Here is an 18,473-nt window from a genome sequence, read left to right on the forward strand (position 1 = left end):
GCGTACATGTTGATAAACTTATTTTAAAAACATTTGGGAAAGTCTCTCATTTACAAGAAATGACCAAGAATCAAAATAGTAATTAAACTAAAAGCCAAACATCACATAATAATAATTTTTCCAAGTGTTCTTGGAAGAAGCCTCAAAAAGCATCCAGACCTTCAACTTCTTTTTTAAACTTCATGAATCGAATGACACTTTCCTCCTGTCAGCTTTGCATCTTCTAAGAAAAACAAACAATAACGAAACAAAATATCTCAAACAAAGAAAGAAAAAACAAACAAAAAATCCCCCTCAATTTCTTTTTTTTAATTTAAAAAAAACATTATTTAAAATAATACACTGTCCTTGCATTGTTTGGGCATTATTTCCTCTCAGTAACTCTAACTGAAATAAAGTACTTTGGTGTCAATCACTTCCATAACACAACTACTGTCAAGATAGTAGATTTTAAAATTAGTGAAATAAACTTCAGTGGTGCATACTGCCAATCTAATACTTTTTCCACTTGAATCTTCACATGCAGCTTTCTCAACTACTTTATCAGAAGTGTGAAGGCTTTGTTAAAACACCCAAATTTAGACAACAGGGTATTTATTCAAGAACAGTTGTGAATTCAACCCCTATTTTAAATAGCAAATATAACATGACAGACCTTTAGCATGTATTTTCACCAAAAAACCATTTCCCTGTTAACCTTTTCTAGAAGAATAATAACATAGTCGTTGAGATCACCAGAAGTCATATTCTGAAAACTGGAGGAAGATACTGTTTTTTAAAGGCCTAAAGACAATTTAGATTTTAAAGTTTTCATTTGGCTTCTCTTTCTTGGGTTTAACTTCTTAAATTCAAACTTTTAATAACATCCAATTCAGTCATTTTCAACCAGCTGCTAGAAAGAATATCAATTTAATTAGTAAGTATATCAGTCTGATGCTCACCAATCAGTTTCACTCTTCCTGAAGACAGCAATGTGGGATCGTCTTTTTTGACATTATTTATTGAGTCATCTACTAGTTCTTTGATATGATCAATTCCTACAACTTGTCCTTTGGGACCAACCTGGAATAAAAATATACAGTTGAAAATTTTCTGCTAGTTTTATTTACAGAATGAGTACTTACACTTCCTGACCTCATTTCTCTAAAACAAAAACAGCAAAGAGCGAAGTGGAAGTGTATTTTCCCAATGTTATTAAAACTACCATTGGAAATGACAAATCCTGACTGCTAGAAGCACTTGATAATTAAAGTATGTCTGCACTGTTTTATAAACACTTGTTAGAGTGATCTTTTTGAGATGGGATTCAGTTGTGTTATACTGTTAGCGGAGATTTCTTCTTGGAATTTTTAGAAATTAAATTTCATCATGTTTGTTTTCATTACCTGCAATAAAAAGTAACAACATCAAGGACAAAGACTAGAACTGATCTCCTTTCACACTGAACAAAACTTACTAAGGATTAAGGTTTTTCTAGAAAAGACACTACTTCAAGGATTAAACCATGATTTTTATTCAAAATCATCTCAAGAGTCCTATTCTTTCAGAAGCAAATGCTGCAATTACCAGGGACAAATTACCTTCCACTCACCCTTGCACTCATGAATCTTCTTTCAGATTTACAGCTCTCCTCCACAGGAAGAGTGGAACTTGTGAGAGCTCTTAACTCAAAAAAGGTCACAAAAATCTCTCTATTCTGAGAGGGGGAAAAAAGGACTACTAACAAAAACTTCTCTATTACAGGTATTTCTTCCAGAATTTTGTCTTTAGTCCAGAAAAAAACATTCAAAACCAATTCAAATCTTCAAAATTGTGACCACTTTTAAGAGGATCCAGCTCAAAGAACACAACAGCAGAGTATGTCCCAGCAGCAGCCCAGTGCTGCCTAACAACTGTCTTTGAGCACATCTGAACACTTTGTTTATGTTTCTGTATCTTACATTTTAATATTGTTAAGACACGGACAATTAGTAACTGGTTATCCTGGGGAATTTTTTTGGTTTTATTATGAACAAGTCCCACATTAAAAGCATTAAAAGAGCAGTGCTGGGTTTAAGTGGAAGACCACCACCCCAGCCTTTGAAACAGAGCAAGACACAGAGCAAGTTCTCACTATGACAGCCATGGGTTGCTGGTCAGAGGAATGCCTGGCAGTCAGTTGTACTCCAGTATATTCCAAACAGTAATGTCACAGAAATGAAAATTTAGCAAAATGGTCAGAGCATGAAATAGCCTGATAAAGTAAGAGAACCTCCTGCTGCATGTGACAGCCCATTATCTGAGTCCTCATCAATTAACTGTCTATTACTCTGTAACTGTGAAGTCCATGCAATTGAGACATCAGAAGGATGGCACAGTTTTTGGGATCTCCATGTTAGGAATAAAAATATGTCCCACTCTTGTTTATAAATCCAGTACTGACAGGATGAAAACACTAATTCATTTAATTTGCCAGCAACCCTCGGAAGTAAATAAACTTAATTTTGCAAGCTGTGTAGATAAGTTTATCACAGAAGTTTAACATGAAAATCCAAACAACAATCTTAAAGATACTTTACTAGTCTAAGTAAAGATAAAGCTTTCCCAGAGGTACCACAAATGAGATTTTCATCGTAAGAGTAAAGTTGTCATTTACGTGCACTGACACACTTGTGCCACAAATGTGAACTACTAATTCTAGATCTCAAGTGGACCGAGAAGCAACATCAGCATAGTCACAAAAAGCACATCCCCAACTGAATTTTGGTGGCAAAACGCCCTACCATTAATTCCCATAATACACTTCTTTCAAGTTTTTGTTACTGTCACAGTGCTATCAAGCAGAATGAAAGCATTTACTCAGTTTTTTACGACACGTTTCTATGCCATTCCAATGCAAACCACCAAGGAGGATTCATAAGAGGCGCATGACATTCATATGCCAATAGGAATTTAGAGGGATTAACTGCAGAAAATTTGGAAAGGGATTTCCTTTTTGTGCTGATTCTGACTTCTCCATAGTTGTTTTAGTAGAAAAAAGTGCACACCCACAATTTAGCACGTCCTATTGCAAATGGCAATTCCTTTATGCATTCATAACTTCAGTGAGAAATACATCCAGCCTGGACAAAAGTTTTAATGCTTGTAGGATTGGCGTTCCCATGCCAGTAATTGATTACTGACTTCACAGACCAAAAATAATAGGCAGTTGTTGAATTAAGTGCCATTTAAGATTTCTTCTAAACTTTAGTTTGGTTAACTTATTTCAACTACTTTTTTTTTTTTTTCTTTTTTTTCTTTTTTTTTTTTTTTTTTTTTTTTTTAGGTTTCTAAGTGTTAGTTGCAAAATTAAATACTTTTACAAATGGATTGCCCAGTCCTAAACATTCTGAGCTAATTCTTAACACAGAAACAGAAGTGATTGCAGACTCAGACTGGTGCTTGAAAACAGAAAACTAAGTAGCAAAGAAACCTTAATGAGAAATTATCATACGTATTAACACATTTAAATTAACTTTGCAGAAAGACAAAACAAAAAATCTAGTTGGCAGTTTAATGAAGGCCCCTACTAATCATAAAGCAATTATAAAGCCCTGGAACAGAGAAAGAAGAACTGATTATATTTCTCTTCATGGATCAGTCTAACAATACAATAGCTACAGCCACTAAACCCCAAATTTTTTCAGCTTTCCCCCCGCCGCAATGTAAGATAGCTAAGAACACAGAAAATTCCTTAGATACAGGTTGAATAATACAACTGAGATTAAGTTACTTGGCAAGGATGTAAAACTCAAATTAATATCTAACTTACAAAAGGTTAAATGGACATTTATAGTAATGCTTGTGCAATATAACAAGGAAAGAAAGGAATTAAATTCAAAGACAATTTATATATATACTTAAGATTTTTTTCCTGTGGAAATAGGATTCTTTTAGGCTTCACTAAGCTCCCATCATAACAGGAATCCATGACAATCTATCACGAGAACATTCAAAGCCACACAAGATAACAAAAATGGAACTGTTCAAGACAAACATCTTCTTCCTTCAAGGTATAAAGCAACAACTAAAATTCAATCACTAAAAAAAACCCCAAAACAATCCAAAATCCCTAAACTTCCTTGTTAGGTAGTTTCTTCACCATTATACGATTTATTGGACCATTTACCATGAACATCTAGTATCAGCTACCATAAGAAATGGGTACCAATCACAGCCAGGAGAGAAAGTTATTTTCTGTATAATATATTTCAGTGTACTACAAAGTGGACAAGTGCTTTTCTTTGCCCTGTAATTCAGAGTTACACTCGAGTTCAAGCAGTTCCGATGATCAAGTGATTAAACTGAACAACTTACCATTCGTGAAAAGCATGCTGTAAGAATTCCACTTCCAGATCCTACATCAAGTGCTTTGGCTCCTTCATGTAACTGCTCAGACAGAAGTTCAAGTGCGTATGCATGCTAAGAGAAGACAGAGACAAAATTTCAAATTATTTTAAGTGTCTTGTTCTACTCAATATATGTTAATTTCTTCAGAGATTTTGGGAAATGCCCTGAGCATCTGTGTAAGGAATTTCAGAATCATTTCTATTACAAAAAATGGGGGAGAGGAGTTAACTTCATGACATAATCATTGTTATTTCATTAGCTTCAACAAATTTCATGGGTGTATTTTTTTTTTGTTAGTATCCATATACAAAGCCTCAACTGACCATTCAAGCTTCTAGCATAGACTCTACTTATATATTGGGAAAGACACTATAAATCAGTTTATTTCTCCTCAGGTCTGGTGACTCTTACTATTCTGGTAGTATATGGCCAATAAAGAATTTAGTTTATCATTATGCTATATGCACTGGAATAAGCTGGTACAAAAACTAGCTAGGAAGAAGGCAGCTCTAGAGCATCAAGAAAAATGGCTATTAAAACTACCTCCTGTATTACCTGCACACTTGCTGAATCAAAGAATAGGAAAAACTTTATCTGTCTCTTACAAAGGCAGATAGCCAGGCTCAGGTATGAAATGCAATAGTCTGTAGACACACTTGATGACTTTTGCTTTGCTACACGGTGGACCAGTACACAAACTAAGCTTAGGCTGCACACTAAAAAAACAATTTGTTCTTTCATGTTTCAAGGATAGCCATTACCATACTCTTTCAGCTTAATCCATCCCCCCCAGAAAACCCAAATAATTAGAATACTCTCTATTAGAACATTTCTTGTTAATATTTGCTTAGAAGATGTATTACCTTTTTGCTCTAACACTTCATACACTACTACTGCTAAGCAGTGGAAAAATAATGACTCAAGAGACTTAAAAATTTTGAACCATAATTACTACTTATTTTTCCCCTTAGCAACAATACTTTTTTCTGTCTTTTCTTGAATAGTATCATTAACATCACTGTACAAAAGTCCTGATTTTTTTGTATTGATAACTACGTAAATTCTAAGCAAACTACACAGTTTTTAGTCAAGAGAAGCAGACTTTTACTATTTTTATACACTTTCCAAACATCACAAAGACAAAATACTTGCTTCTATACACCTTTTATCTCAAATAAAGATACACAGAAAAACTGTATGTGGGTTAGATGTATCCTCTGAAATCCCAACTGGAACACTCACTCTGGTCACAGACCACTTGGCAAAAACCCTGCAACTCAGTACAATGTATCTTTTTTCCTGTCCAAAGATTTAAAGGCATTACAGCAGTACCCTACTATAGGAATCACTGTCATTCACTCCTGAATTCTTATGATTTTATAAACTACAGAGTAATTTACAATGGAAAGATCTCTGGAAATATTCTGGTCCAATCCTCTTTCAATACAGGGGCATTTTAAATTAGGTTGCTTAGAACCCTGTTCAGTGAGCTTCTTTGTGTATCAAAGAACAGAATTTCCACAAGCTGCAAAGCCTGTTTCAGTGGCCAACTATCCTCATTTTTTTTTTAAAAACTCTAGGAACTAATCAGATTTTCCTATGTTGCATTTTTTTGCCCCCTACCCCTCATTCTATTATTGCACATCTGCAAGAAAAATGTTGATCAATCTTTTCTACTTCCTCCCAGTAGGCTATTCACAGAAGTGTCACTGTAACCAACTGCTCATTAAATTTACTAGGGTAAATACTTTATTTCAAAAGCACCTGGATGTTTATAAAATCACAGTTTATACTAATCACCTAGGTTTAAAGCTTACCATATGTGGAGCACTGATTGTTGCTTGGAAACCTGTAAAACAAGAGAATGGAAGATGTTCATTGTTGTTCAGACAGCAACATTAAAATCTTTATTACCTTGACTATAAAGTGCAACACCTTCACTGTCACCCTCATTTAGGCTATAATATCCACACCCCAGCAGTCACACAGGTACTCTACATCAGAAGTGAGTTACGTCAGCTGAAAGCTACTCTGTGTCAACTCTGGACAGGAAAAAAAAAGAATTTTATTCTTGATCTTAGCTACAATCTCCATTTTGTCACTACACGTTGAATGAATATCACATATTGAGCAAGTAGGTTTAATTCAGAAGAGTAATGTCCCCCAGAATAATGTCATTCCTTTTTTAGTCAGCCCCTATGTAAAAATCTGAATTTGTTAGTTAAGAGTTTCATGTAGTGGTGACCATAGAACACCTGGAGAACAACCTCGTGTATTCTGCAAACAGCAAATGAGGACAAACACCTATAAGAATGAGAGGAACACTCACCTATATTTGTTTTTGTAAAAATACATAAGCATTTGAGTATGTATCTTAAAATATTTTTTAATTTTCCTATACAACTAACAAAATCCTAATAAAATTCACTCACCATGTACTACTAAAAGCAGGAAGAAGATCAAGAAAAAAGAAATTAGTACATTTACATAGCTCTTTCTCTTGTCTTGGAAAGATAAAGCAACTGTCCTATCAGTAGACCTTCCCATTCAAAGCCTATTTTTAAAGATTTCATGTAACAGTTAAGAAACTTTGCATTGGTCCCAACTGATTAATTTCTGTAAAGATAAGGAATGTTTCTACCATAAACTGGATATAAATTATTTTTAAGTATTCATCAGCTGCACCATCACAAGTTGCTGTGGCTTGAAAAATAAACACATATTTACACATATTAATATTGGCTGAAAAACACCTCTCTACCTGATGTATCCAAATAGGCCAACTGCATTCCACAAGAAATTGAAGCTTAGTTAAAAAGTATGCAATAAATTGATGAAGAACTAAACAACCTTTCAAATTAAAAAAAAGTATTTTTACATTCTTAACACATAAGTGACAAAAGCAGTCAAAGTTACACAAATTAAAACAATCTCAATCACTTTTGCAAGATGCTCTTACCTATAGACTGTGGAGAGTCCATGTAAGGGTTGTATTTTGCATAGTGGCAACGGTCTGTAGCCAGCATTACTTCAAATACCTTGTCTGTTTTGATTATTCCATTTTCTATAAACAAAAAAAATATATAAAAATGAAGAGATTGTTTCTCTTCTGCAATGCAGGAGTCTGTGAAATTTATTAACATATTCATAGCATTGGGAGAAATCATGTGTCTCACACAGATCTCTAACACTCTTAGTCTCATCATACTGCCTGTGGCAGGGGTTGGACTACACCATCTTTAAAGGTCCCTTTAGCCCAAACCCTTCTGTGATACTGAAATTAAATCTGGGGTCCAGAGATCAAACAATGCTTAAGCCAGTGAATGTTGAACAAGACTTTCCCTGCAGTTACAAATGCTTTTCTGAAGCCATTGGTAAAGATCTACACCCCAGGAAAACTCAACTTCATGCACACCTTTGATAAATCCCGAAAATACAGTCAGTAAGACATTAGTATTACTATGCACACCAAACAAGATATACTTCACATTTCTAAGAATCTATACAAGTAATTATTGAAAAATACACAAAAGCAAGTTGGAAATGTGAAGCATCATTGCTCAGTACTTTAGTCTCCAGATCTCTTTGCCTTCTGTTAGCAAAGAAAAAAAAATCCTTTTGTAAGGAAACTCCCACTGAATTGGAATTCTTTTGCTGGGACAGACTGAGGCAAAAAAGTTTCTGTATCAAAACACTGAATCTTTTTACACTTTTCAAAATAAAATATAAATGCATGTGCATATAAAATGTCAGAAGTAGCCATTTTTCCTTGCTGTTTTACTGAAGTTTTTTTAAACATTAATAATTCCATTTTTTTGAAGTTCTGAAAAGCCCATTAATGAATAACAAAAAACTTTGGAAAACAAATGCAAGAAATTAACTAATTACTTGCATTAAGAGATAATTGACAAATAACTGACATTTCAATGATGGATTGCTTCGTTAACTACTTTCTTTAAATTACAATTTCTTTGCAAAATTGTACTTTAAAAGACAAAAAAGATCATTTGAGCACCATTAATATCTAACCCAAAACATGAAAATCAGATTATGGAACTTCTGTAAGATTGTCCTGAAGTTGCACCAGTGAGTTTTTTTCAAGTACCACCAACAACAGGACTGGGCTAACTGCTGCAGAGACTTTCCTGACTGTTTACTGGGTGCTCCCACCTACACCTATTAATCATGGAATTTTCCTGTCTTTTTTCCTTATCTACTATCTGTGTCCAGAATTAATTATCCTATATAAGATAGACTTGAATTCAGAAAGGAAAATAACTCCTCAGATCACATTCCCTTTGGTCTGAAGACAAAGTATCACTTAGAACTGCAAAAGGAATATACTATTACTAAGGAACATTTTAAGAAAAACAATTCCTTTTAAAAAAATATTATTTAAAAAAAATATTTCTGTATCTGGTAAATCCCAGAAAAAGCATAAGCTCCTCTTACATGTCCCTCTACTTACAATGTCCCCACACAATAGACATGTCCTGTTCTTTTACTTCATTTTGAACTAAATACTACAGCAGTTCCAGTTAGAAGAAACTCATTTTTAGTAAGGTTTTAAACCCGAGCCAGCAACCCTTTGCAGCAGTTCATATGTTTACTTACCGAGCAAAATTGTACCCAAAAAACCACAAAAAAAATCAATCCATTAATACATTGGTACTAATAACAGAGAATAGTAAGGAGAAAAAAAAAAATCCCTGACCACTAGAAATTAGTTGGATTAGTTGTATAGCAGTTCTGTGAACAAAGCATAAAAACCAAAAAATCAAACTTTTACTGTTAGACTCTCATTAGGAATCACTAAGAAGTTAGTATCTCCAAATCAATTATACTTTAAAAAAAAAGGAATAAGCAAGCCTGATTATAACAAAAGTGAAGAGATAAAGGCTCAGGATGCTCTCATTCAGCAAACAATTGTGAGATTTTCTGACTCTTGTATTGTCTTTGATTACTGTCGTCTCTTTTGTCAGTAAATAAGAATTGAAAGATATCCATATTCAGAGTCTCCAGCAGAATCTGTGGGAGAAGCTGAATCCGCTGTCAGCCGTTTATTTCAATTACTGAATAATGCTCCATCCTCATAAAAAAACCCCACTCTCTCAGCTATCCCCCCATAGATTTTCAAATTTGCTTATTATACAATGGAAATAACGTCAAATTTTAGGTGGGAAATAAGAAAAACAATCAAGCCCTAAATAGTAAGGTCAATATTGACTTAGTTGTAATTTTTATTGTGTTGATAATAATAATATTTTTTTTCTTAGTCTCACAGCTGAATATAGGGAAACACAGCAACTGTAAGGTACCAAATTGCAAAAAAGTCCTTTCTTTCCTGCAATAGTCAGTCCCAAGATGATCCAGTTGCCAGGATCTTAATTCTATCTAAAACATGTCTCTAACAAATTCTCAATTAAGTCCAGAAAACAAGTATATCCCCTAAAGAAGCCAATAATAGAAGCTTATATTGCAAAGACAACATTCTAATTTCATGCCATCTCTACCAAAAAAAACCACAATCAAAAATAAATTAACTATTAATAAAATGCTAACTAAAACCATTTTCTAGATCTTAAAATGAAGCTGTATATTGCAAGAAAATAATTGACAATTAAATGTACAGTGGAATATCCTTTCCAATTCTAATGTGCAGAGAAAACTCTCCTTGAGGAGACTGTTGGGTTTCAAGACCAATAATCAGTTTGTACTGCAAACAAATCAGGTATTAAAGTGTTTACAAGGAAAGGATAATATGCAAACACACTGACAGCTTGAAATAAACAGTAAACTCAAATAAAACAGAGTTATATCAGCACAATTTCCAAGCTTCAAAGGGCTGAAGCCAAAAAGTAAGTACTTAACAGTGGAGCACTGCCTGCCAAGTTCAAGAGTTACTCTGTGCAGAGGCTGTGGCAATGACAACTTGACATAATTGGAGCATGTTTTGAAAACTCTCGCTGGTCTGCCTCTTTTCCACAAATAACACCATGAAAACAGGAAAAGAGCTCAGAGTAGTCCTTGGACTTGAAGGTGGGAATACACCACTGTTGAATGTAACCTGGGAAACTGGGCAGTTGGCTGTCAGAGAGCAAGGAAAGAAGAATCTGAAAAGGCACCATGGACTTGAAACAAATAAAAAACCTATCTTTTTATTTTGTCTTTTATTTAGCAACAAATGCACTACTGAAGTGCTTATGTTTCAAAGAATTGCCTACCTCACTGATGGTATCCTGACTGTTGATCAAACACACTTCTAACCAAACCATAAAATACTAGCAACATCTACACCAACACTGGCTTCCAGAGCAGAAAAGAGGATGTGTCATTGCCACATGATCCAGCACACAAGCTTACTATACAAACTATTACACCTACTCAAACTCCTCCCGTGGCTGAGTTTATGTATTTAAAAAATGCTCTTGCAAATCCCAAAACCATTTACTGTGCAACTACTTCAGCATCCACAGAGTTCAGCTTTGATTACTTTCTCCATAACCACGACAGAATACTTCACTTTGGAGGACAAATTTTCAGCAAAACAGTGATATTTTTAAATCATACAGAGGTCTTAAGGCATGATGCAAAGCACATATAGCTTTATGTTACAAAAGATTCATTCATGTAGATTATAATTACTGATGTGACAAATCATAGAATGGTTTGGGTTAGAAAAAACCTTAAAGGTCAACTAGTTCCTTCTTATGTTGGAGGCCCCAGAGCTGGATGCAGCACTCCAGGTAGGGTCTCGCCAGAGCAGAGGGGCAGAATTGCCTCTCTTGCCCTGATGGCCACGTCACTTTTGATGCAGGACAGTTTGTTCTCCACAAACTTGCAGAGGGTGCACTCAACCCCGCTGTCAGTGTCAATAACAGAGATGTTAAACAACACCAGTCCGGGTGCCAGGCCCTGAGCAACATCACTCATCACAATCTACACTCAGACACAGAGCTTTTGACCACAACTCTTCTGAGTGCCACCACCCAGCTTTATCTATCAAACGGTCCATCCATCTAATCCATGCCTCTCACTTGTAAAGACATGGATATAGTGAAGGACAAGGTCAAATGACAGTCTCCATCTGACCCCCACAAACCAGCCAGCAGCTTTCCAGAGGACAGGCTGGAACAGAACAGTATCTTGATTTGCAAGCAATGTCAAGATTGTTGGTTTTAAGCACTTGATCAACTGACATTTTTAAATTCAGGGTCTTTTTGTTTGAGCAGAGGAAGAAAGAAGATGGGAAAGAATGTGGTTCAGTTAACAGAATTTTATTTAAGTAACAAGCATTGGAAGATTTTACTGTGAAGCATGAACACAAAGAAAGCACTTAGAACAAGAAGTGATGCATCAGCACCCTAAGATCCAGTAACAGACACTGACCCAATACATACAAAGCTCTTTGTGCTAAAGAAATTGAAAGTAGGTGTTTGTAAACAAGTGTTTCTTGTACAGTTCATACATGCAAACTTCTTGTGCTTTGCTGATAATTTAAGAGCTATCTGCCTCAAACATTCAGCTGCCCATCTATTGTCCCTGTGATTTGGATTCACGATATCCAAATATTATCCAAACAGGATGTTGCATACATCTCACTGGAAGGAATCACTTGAGAGCCCATCGTTCAGAGACAAAGACTGAGGAAAGCAAGACTCCATCAGAGCTAATCTTACAGTCCATATATTACAAAGTCAGTATAAAGTTCCATGAAAATTCCAAAGTGACTGAAACTAAAAAGAACGGGAGTAATAATAATAATAATATTGAATTACCATTTAAATGCTACTCAAAAGCTGCAGAGGTAAAACAACATGGGAATCATAAGCTAGGCTCAACACAACAAATTAGTATATAGCCTCAAGCTTTGGTTAAATACAAACTTACCTATCAACATTTCACTTTTACTTTAAGGTAGAATTCCTTCCCTACTTAATTAGAATCACCTTTAAAAACAACCTATCCATTTTGGTGTAACATGTAAGAGTTTTCTATTCATTTTCATGGATCTGAAAGTCTGCAGTTAACTAATTTAGACATTTTAACCACAGCTGTATTGCCCTCTCCTACTTCAGGCCAATGTTACAAAGTTGGTATTAACAATTTTCTTCTCCGGGGAAGGAGGAAGGCCTACTAACACAGCCTGGCAGCACATGGATTTACACAGAAGTTCTCTGTAATGTACTCATATTTATCATAATGGTTATGTTGATTTTGTCTAAATCCGTATCAACACACGAATGAAGAAACTTTGAGGAGTACACAAAAGAAGAAAGTAACTTTAAGGTTGGTTTCTGCACACAAAAACATAGAACTTCATCTTCCAATCAAGTTTAACATCCACGTGCAGATGAGGGAGACTTTAACTTCAGAGCACCCCTCAATCCCTCAACATTTGAGAATGCTGAACTTTACTTACACATCACATGGAAAGTCAAAACTAAAGAGTTCAATACAAACTGGCAACAACCATCGTAATAACGAAAAAATGTTGCAGAGCTTAAGAGAAACTCAGCTGGATCAGACAGATAGACAAGAAACTCTCTTCACAGTAGGGCTTGAGGCAAAACTACTTACAGCTTTAGATCCGTAAAGAAGGCAGATGGTGCACATCTCACACCTTACTGAGCAGATTCCATGCAAGCACTCTGCAGTTTTCTGAAAAGCCTGCGCTGTTAGGACCAGCAGCTAGACCACATGAAGAGCTTGTTATTATGAAGGTGGTTCCATTAAGGCAGGCACTAGTACTACACAGAAATTGAGGAAAATCAGAAGACCAGCAAAATATAACTCTGACTCTTGGGACAAAAATGACAAAGAGCTGTCCTGCTAGAAGAAATTAGGAAGAATTTCTGAAGCTGTATTTCAATAGTGCAAGCATTTAAAACTATTTTGTGCTAAAGTCTACTATTGAAGTATTCATGTTCTGAAGTCTTAAAATGTAACTTACAAGTCAGCCAGCCCAGGAGAAGTCCACAGTTTACTGATCTCAAGCTTTAAAAGAGTTCACTCAGTTTTTGCAAAGTGTTAGTAATTCAAATTAAAAATGAAAACATTAATAAAATTAACCTAATTTGAAAATTAATTAAATTATTTACTTAGTGTTATGTAGCACTAAAGAACAATACTTTGAGGGATAATATTCACATAAACAATCACTCAAGAGAACATAAACATTATACATTTCTTTCTAGGCTTTCCAGTAGCCCTTAGTGATCTCTTGATACTACATCAGGATGAAAGAAACAGTAGCATTAAAAGAAAAATTTAGAGTTATACTGAAGCTAAACCATAGGAGATTCCCTCTTTTTAAAACACCTACATGCAACGGTAATGACTGGTTTTGGACACATTTCTAGTACCATTTCTATTTTTCTATGGATTACTAGGCAGCTCCAAACCACCAGGAAAAAATTATATCATGCCATTATATTCATGTACAAAAATAAAAATCTATCTCCAATCAAGCAAAAGAACTAAACATTTTTAATTAAAATGATTTATTAGGAGTTATAAAAAAATTTGATGTAAATAATCAGAAAAAAAAAATCCCTCTTTTTTTCTTGAATGATCGAGGACTTGGATTTTGATGCGCTGAATTTTGGGAGTTTCTAGGAAAGTATAGGTATATTTTTAACATTACATTGACATCTTGTCTAACATTAAGGGAAAAAATGACAACACAAAGAACCAGTTAAGAGCATAATCTTAATTTACACACCAATAAAACATAATAAGTGTTCTTAAATTTAGGTTGGGTTCTTTCCCTCTGTTATCATTTCCTATTATCTGGGATATTTAGTTGTCTTGATTTACTTGAAGGCCTGCATTTTAAAAGATCAAGAGTGTAGAAATTCCTTCAAATGTTTCATTGATATGGGCAACTCATTAAAAAATACTCAAATCTTATTTAAAAATAAAAAAGTTTCACAACAACTCCTTTAGGCAATTATTCAAATTACTTGCTAACAATCTTTTTTTAAAATCTCAGTGCTCCAAAAAATAGCATCACAGATTTCAAGTCTGCCACCTGAGACATGAACTAAATCTAAGAAATTTTAGATATTCTTAAATTAACATATCAGTGGATTGTTAATTTTTAATTGAAAATAATAGTTCACTTTCTAACCGTTTCCCTACCCGGTCCTAAGTTACAATGCTTAGTCACTGAAGCCTCAATTCATTTATGATGAAGGAAAGGGTGGTCACTGAATGCACACAACAGGCTGCAGAAGTGCTCGTACAGGGGAGTCATTAAATTTGGTCTAAATTTCCATTATCATTTCCCTTCTTCATGTTCATCTAAGTTACATTACTCTTCCTTAAGCAAAATTAGATGTAGAAGAGATTTGGATAAACCAAGAGAAAAGACATGACATGGGAAAAGAAACAAAACCAATGTTTACTGCTTGCTGAACCTAACTTAGGCTTATTATATCCAATGCTTTCCCATTCATGGCAGTTCCCAAACAGATTTGTCCTCAGCAACCAGAAACCTGCACCAAAGGTGCAGATTCATTGCAGGTAAGTCTTCATCATGATAATGCATGCCAAGATGTCATTTTTAATTATTTAACAACTAAATAATTAAAACACTTGGAGAAATACCTTTAGCGTGTTTAAAAATAGAATTCTCAGACCTTGATAGTACATGAATATGTACCAATTTGAAGCATCATTCATACTGAAAAATTAACATTTGATCTTAGGTGAGGCTCAAAATTCTATGGATTTTTGTAAATTAGAGTTGCTAACTTCTGTGACACAAGATAATTAGGTGAGGAAGGTAAAAGAATGTAGCAAGAAACAAACCTACAGTTATTTAACAACTTCAGCCACGGCCAAGTTAATTGACCTTCACTTTCACCGAGAATAGGAGTGCAAGAGCAGGTATTGGTAATGAAACACCATTGACACAACATGATCAGAGAAATAAGCAAAGCAAGCTTGTCATGTGGCAGCATGACATTGACTGGAGGAAAAAGGCACAATAAGGAAACTTAATGAACTTTGCTTGTGAATTGGACCAGGAACCAATTTTTCTGTCCTTCAGATGTGAAAGAAAACCTGATTTCTAAGATGTTGGCAGGTAAAACAACAGGACTCGGCAAAAGCCCAAATATGAAAGACAAAAGATGAAATAATCTGATAGTGAGCTATTGGCAGGTAGCTCAAGATACAGAGAGGGGAAAAAAGTTACAGATTTAGACTCAAAAGACTTTCAACCAGGCAAGACAACAGTGAAAAACTCACCAATTCTTTTCCTTTCCCCAGCACTTCTATATGACAGATTCATAATCTAAAAAAACTCCTGTCAGTTGTTTATTTAAACACAGGCAATTATTTCAGTGTTTAGCGTGATCTCTAACCCTAGAGTAACCTGCATTTACAGAGTTTCCTAGAAATGTTGTCTGTTAAAAGATCTTACTTTAAATATATTTTAGGGGGATGTTTGCTCAAGTTTGAAGGCACGTGTTCAACTGTTTTCAGTTAAGAAGAAACAAAGATTTAAATAATTACTCTGTATGCGTTTTAGGCTTTAATGAAGAAAGAACCATTCAGATTAAAAAAGGCATTTTTTAAAAATGAGAAGTACTTTCAAGAATCATTGAAACAAAGCAGCTGAACATCTCATAGCAACAGCACAATCAAGGACAGCATTTTTGTTGTGAAGAGCATGTTTTAAACAAGTTTATTTTGCATATGTCAAATTGTGCATCTATGATGTGTCATTAACAGCACAAAAACATGTTTACAATGCAACAAGAAGTTAAAAATCAAAACAACAAAGCAATGTACTGCAACACTCTTCAGTCACTTCTCCCTAAGCATGCGCTGAAAAACACGCAAAGTTCCAGGGCCCTTTTTATTAGTTTGTTCCTTTCAAGACAGGACAGCAAAGATAAAGCCTATAAAGAATAATTGCCTAAATCCACATTGCAAATACCCAAAATCACTTGTCACTGTCCTAACACAGATTGTTACCGTTACAGAAAAGTTAATTCTATAGTTAAAGCATCAGTGAAGTGAGCAGTAAAGCAAATGCCATGGAATGGAGAACTTTATTGCCACCAAACAGAAACACCAGTAACTGTCAATAACAATGATGTTTTTATTTGGAAGCAAAACCACTTTACAAAGTTCCCATTCTCCCCAGCCCAAATTTACCCAGAACCAAGTTCACGGTTTCTTGAACCATAACAGTACAAGGCTGACAGACATCGAGGAGTTCAAATCTTGATGTTTCTTTGACAAGTCACGGGAAAGTGACCCGGTCTTACAGCACTGCCTCCCTCACAAGCAATTCTACAAGAACAGTCAAGAGAAGAATTGCAGCATAAGGGCAGGGGCAAGAACCTCTCTACCAGGATTTGCTGCAGAAGAAAACATACTATGTCACTACAACCTGCACTATTTTATTTAAGTTACACAAAATATACACAACATTACACACACTTTTACAAGTTACACACAAGACAAACACTGGACAGCATCAAATTAACCTCATCAAATTTGCATTCTTACTTTTAGCATAAAATGCTGTAAATGCTACATTTACTGTTTTTAGAGAAGGGAAAATACATTGACGGATCTACTACTTACTCCAAAATAATTCTCTAGGACATTTTAGTCTTTCTGTAACCAATAATTTTATGTTTGTTGAAACATATCTGGGAGAATTGTATCATATTGAACAGTACTTTCTTCTAAATCTGCTCTCAACTTTAGCAACAAGGTATCATCTTACCTGAGGAACTCTAACTTGAAAGTTAAGGTCTTAAATTCAGCAGCTGCTTTGCACTGATAAAGCCTCACACCATGGCAAGAGTCCCACTGAAGCTGACAACACAATCTTGCTGCAAGATCAAAGGCCTCTGTGCTTCCACAATATTTTATTGCCAATCCCCTATTTCCCTGCTTAACACCCCTCAAAACATTTTAGCATGCATATGCAAAACAGAGAGGGGGAAACTACAGACTATAATTACCATCAGCGCATACTTTGAGATTACAGTATTGAGTGCTTCTATTTCACTTTCCTCTTCCTATGCAACTATTGCTGTACACTAATTACAATGGGTTTTAGCTTTGTCATCATTATTTGCAACGCCCTGAACAGTTTCCATGTGTTGAAAACTGTCATTGTCTTCTGCAACAAAGAAACAGGTTTTGCCTTCAGGTTCTGAGCACCACAGACTATTCTGGCAATAACTGCTTTTTGGATGTATTTTGGAGCTTAATGTTGATTTTTATGTCAGAAAGCTTTTCCCTGTTGTGTAAGAGAACAGTAGTATTTCACTGAAACAGTATTTCTAGCCCTTTCAGTTGCAGAACAAAACAATAACAAAAAAAATGCATTGCAACACTTGTAACTAGAGAAGTTATTATCTATTTATTTAACAGAATTTTTACAATGAAACTCTACAACAATTAGTAGTTTTTACAGGGAAACAGAAAGACACTTCAGCATGTATTATTCTTCTGGATGGGACAGTTCTCAAAAGAAATACTGGAAAAGACCACAGGATCAGATGCTCTAACATAAGCAGAGAAAAGGAGAAAGGAGAAAACAACAAGGGTGATTCTCCTAGGACAGCTGAATAACGAGGAGGCCATAGAGCTGAATTGTCTGTGGTCTTGTAGTATCACTAAAATAGGAGACAACTGCCATAATACAGGCTCCAAATCTACATCCTTGTACATCTAGGACACGGACTTGAGAAGAGGAAGGGAAAAGGCCAGGAGCAGAGACGAGAGACACCCTAAGTATATTTAAGAGAAGTTAATTCTGTTCTAATATGAAAAATGGAAGCTGCGAATACAGAATGTGCTGACTGTCCGTCCCCTCAGGACCTGCAGACCTGAGGATGTACCGAAGCACAGCGGCGGAGAGACGCCCGCCCCGCACCTTCCCTTCCCCGTTCAGCACGGGGACAGCACAAGCCCAGGGCGAGCACGGGGAGCGCCCAGCGCCGGGCGGGCACCGCAGAGCTGGGCTGGCAGAGCTGGGCTGTCACAGCGCGGCTCCGCAGCCCGACAGCTCCTGTCCTGCCCCGTCCTGTCCCCGCGGCCCCAGCCCGGCCCTCGGAGCGGAGCGCTCC

The 18,473-nt window shown here is 35.7% G+C and overlaps 1 protein-coding gene across 2 annotated transcripts in view; it reads right to left on the reverse strand.

The window, feature by feature from the left end:
- Window positions 1-18,473, reverse strand: part of PCMT1 (protein-L-isoaspartate (D-aspartate) O-methyltransferase) — a gene marked incomplete at its 5' end in the record, with an annotated part of 35,841 nt that overhangs the window by 16,410 nt on the left and 958 nt on the right. For both annotated transcript variants that reach the window (XM_083858445.1, XM_083858446.1), the window contains 4 exons: window positions 942-1,062; window positions 4,336-4,440; window positions 6,186-6,217; window positions 7,328-7,432. In XM_083858445.1, the coding sequence (XP_083714571.1) occupies window positions 942-1,062; window positions 4,336-4,440; window positions 6,186-6,217; window positions 7,328-7,432 (363 nt within the window). The remainder of the gene's footprint in view (window positions 1-941; window positions 1,063-4,335; window positions 4,441-6,185; window positions 6,218-7,327; window positions 7,433-18,473) is intronic.

The sequence above is a fragment of the Zosterops lateralis genome (genome assembly GCF_965231275.1).
Source record: "Zosterops lateralis genome assembly, chromosome: 3".
Taxonomy (NCBI): Eukaryota; Metazoa; Chordata; class Aves; order Passeriformes; family Zosteropidae; genus Zosterops; species Zosterops lateralis.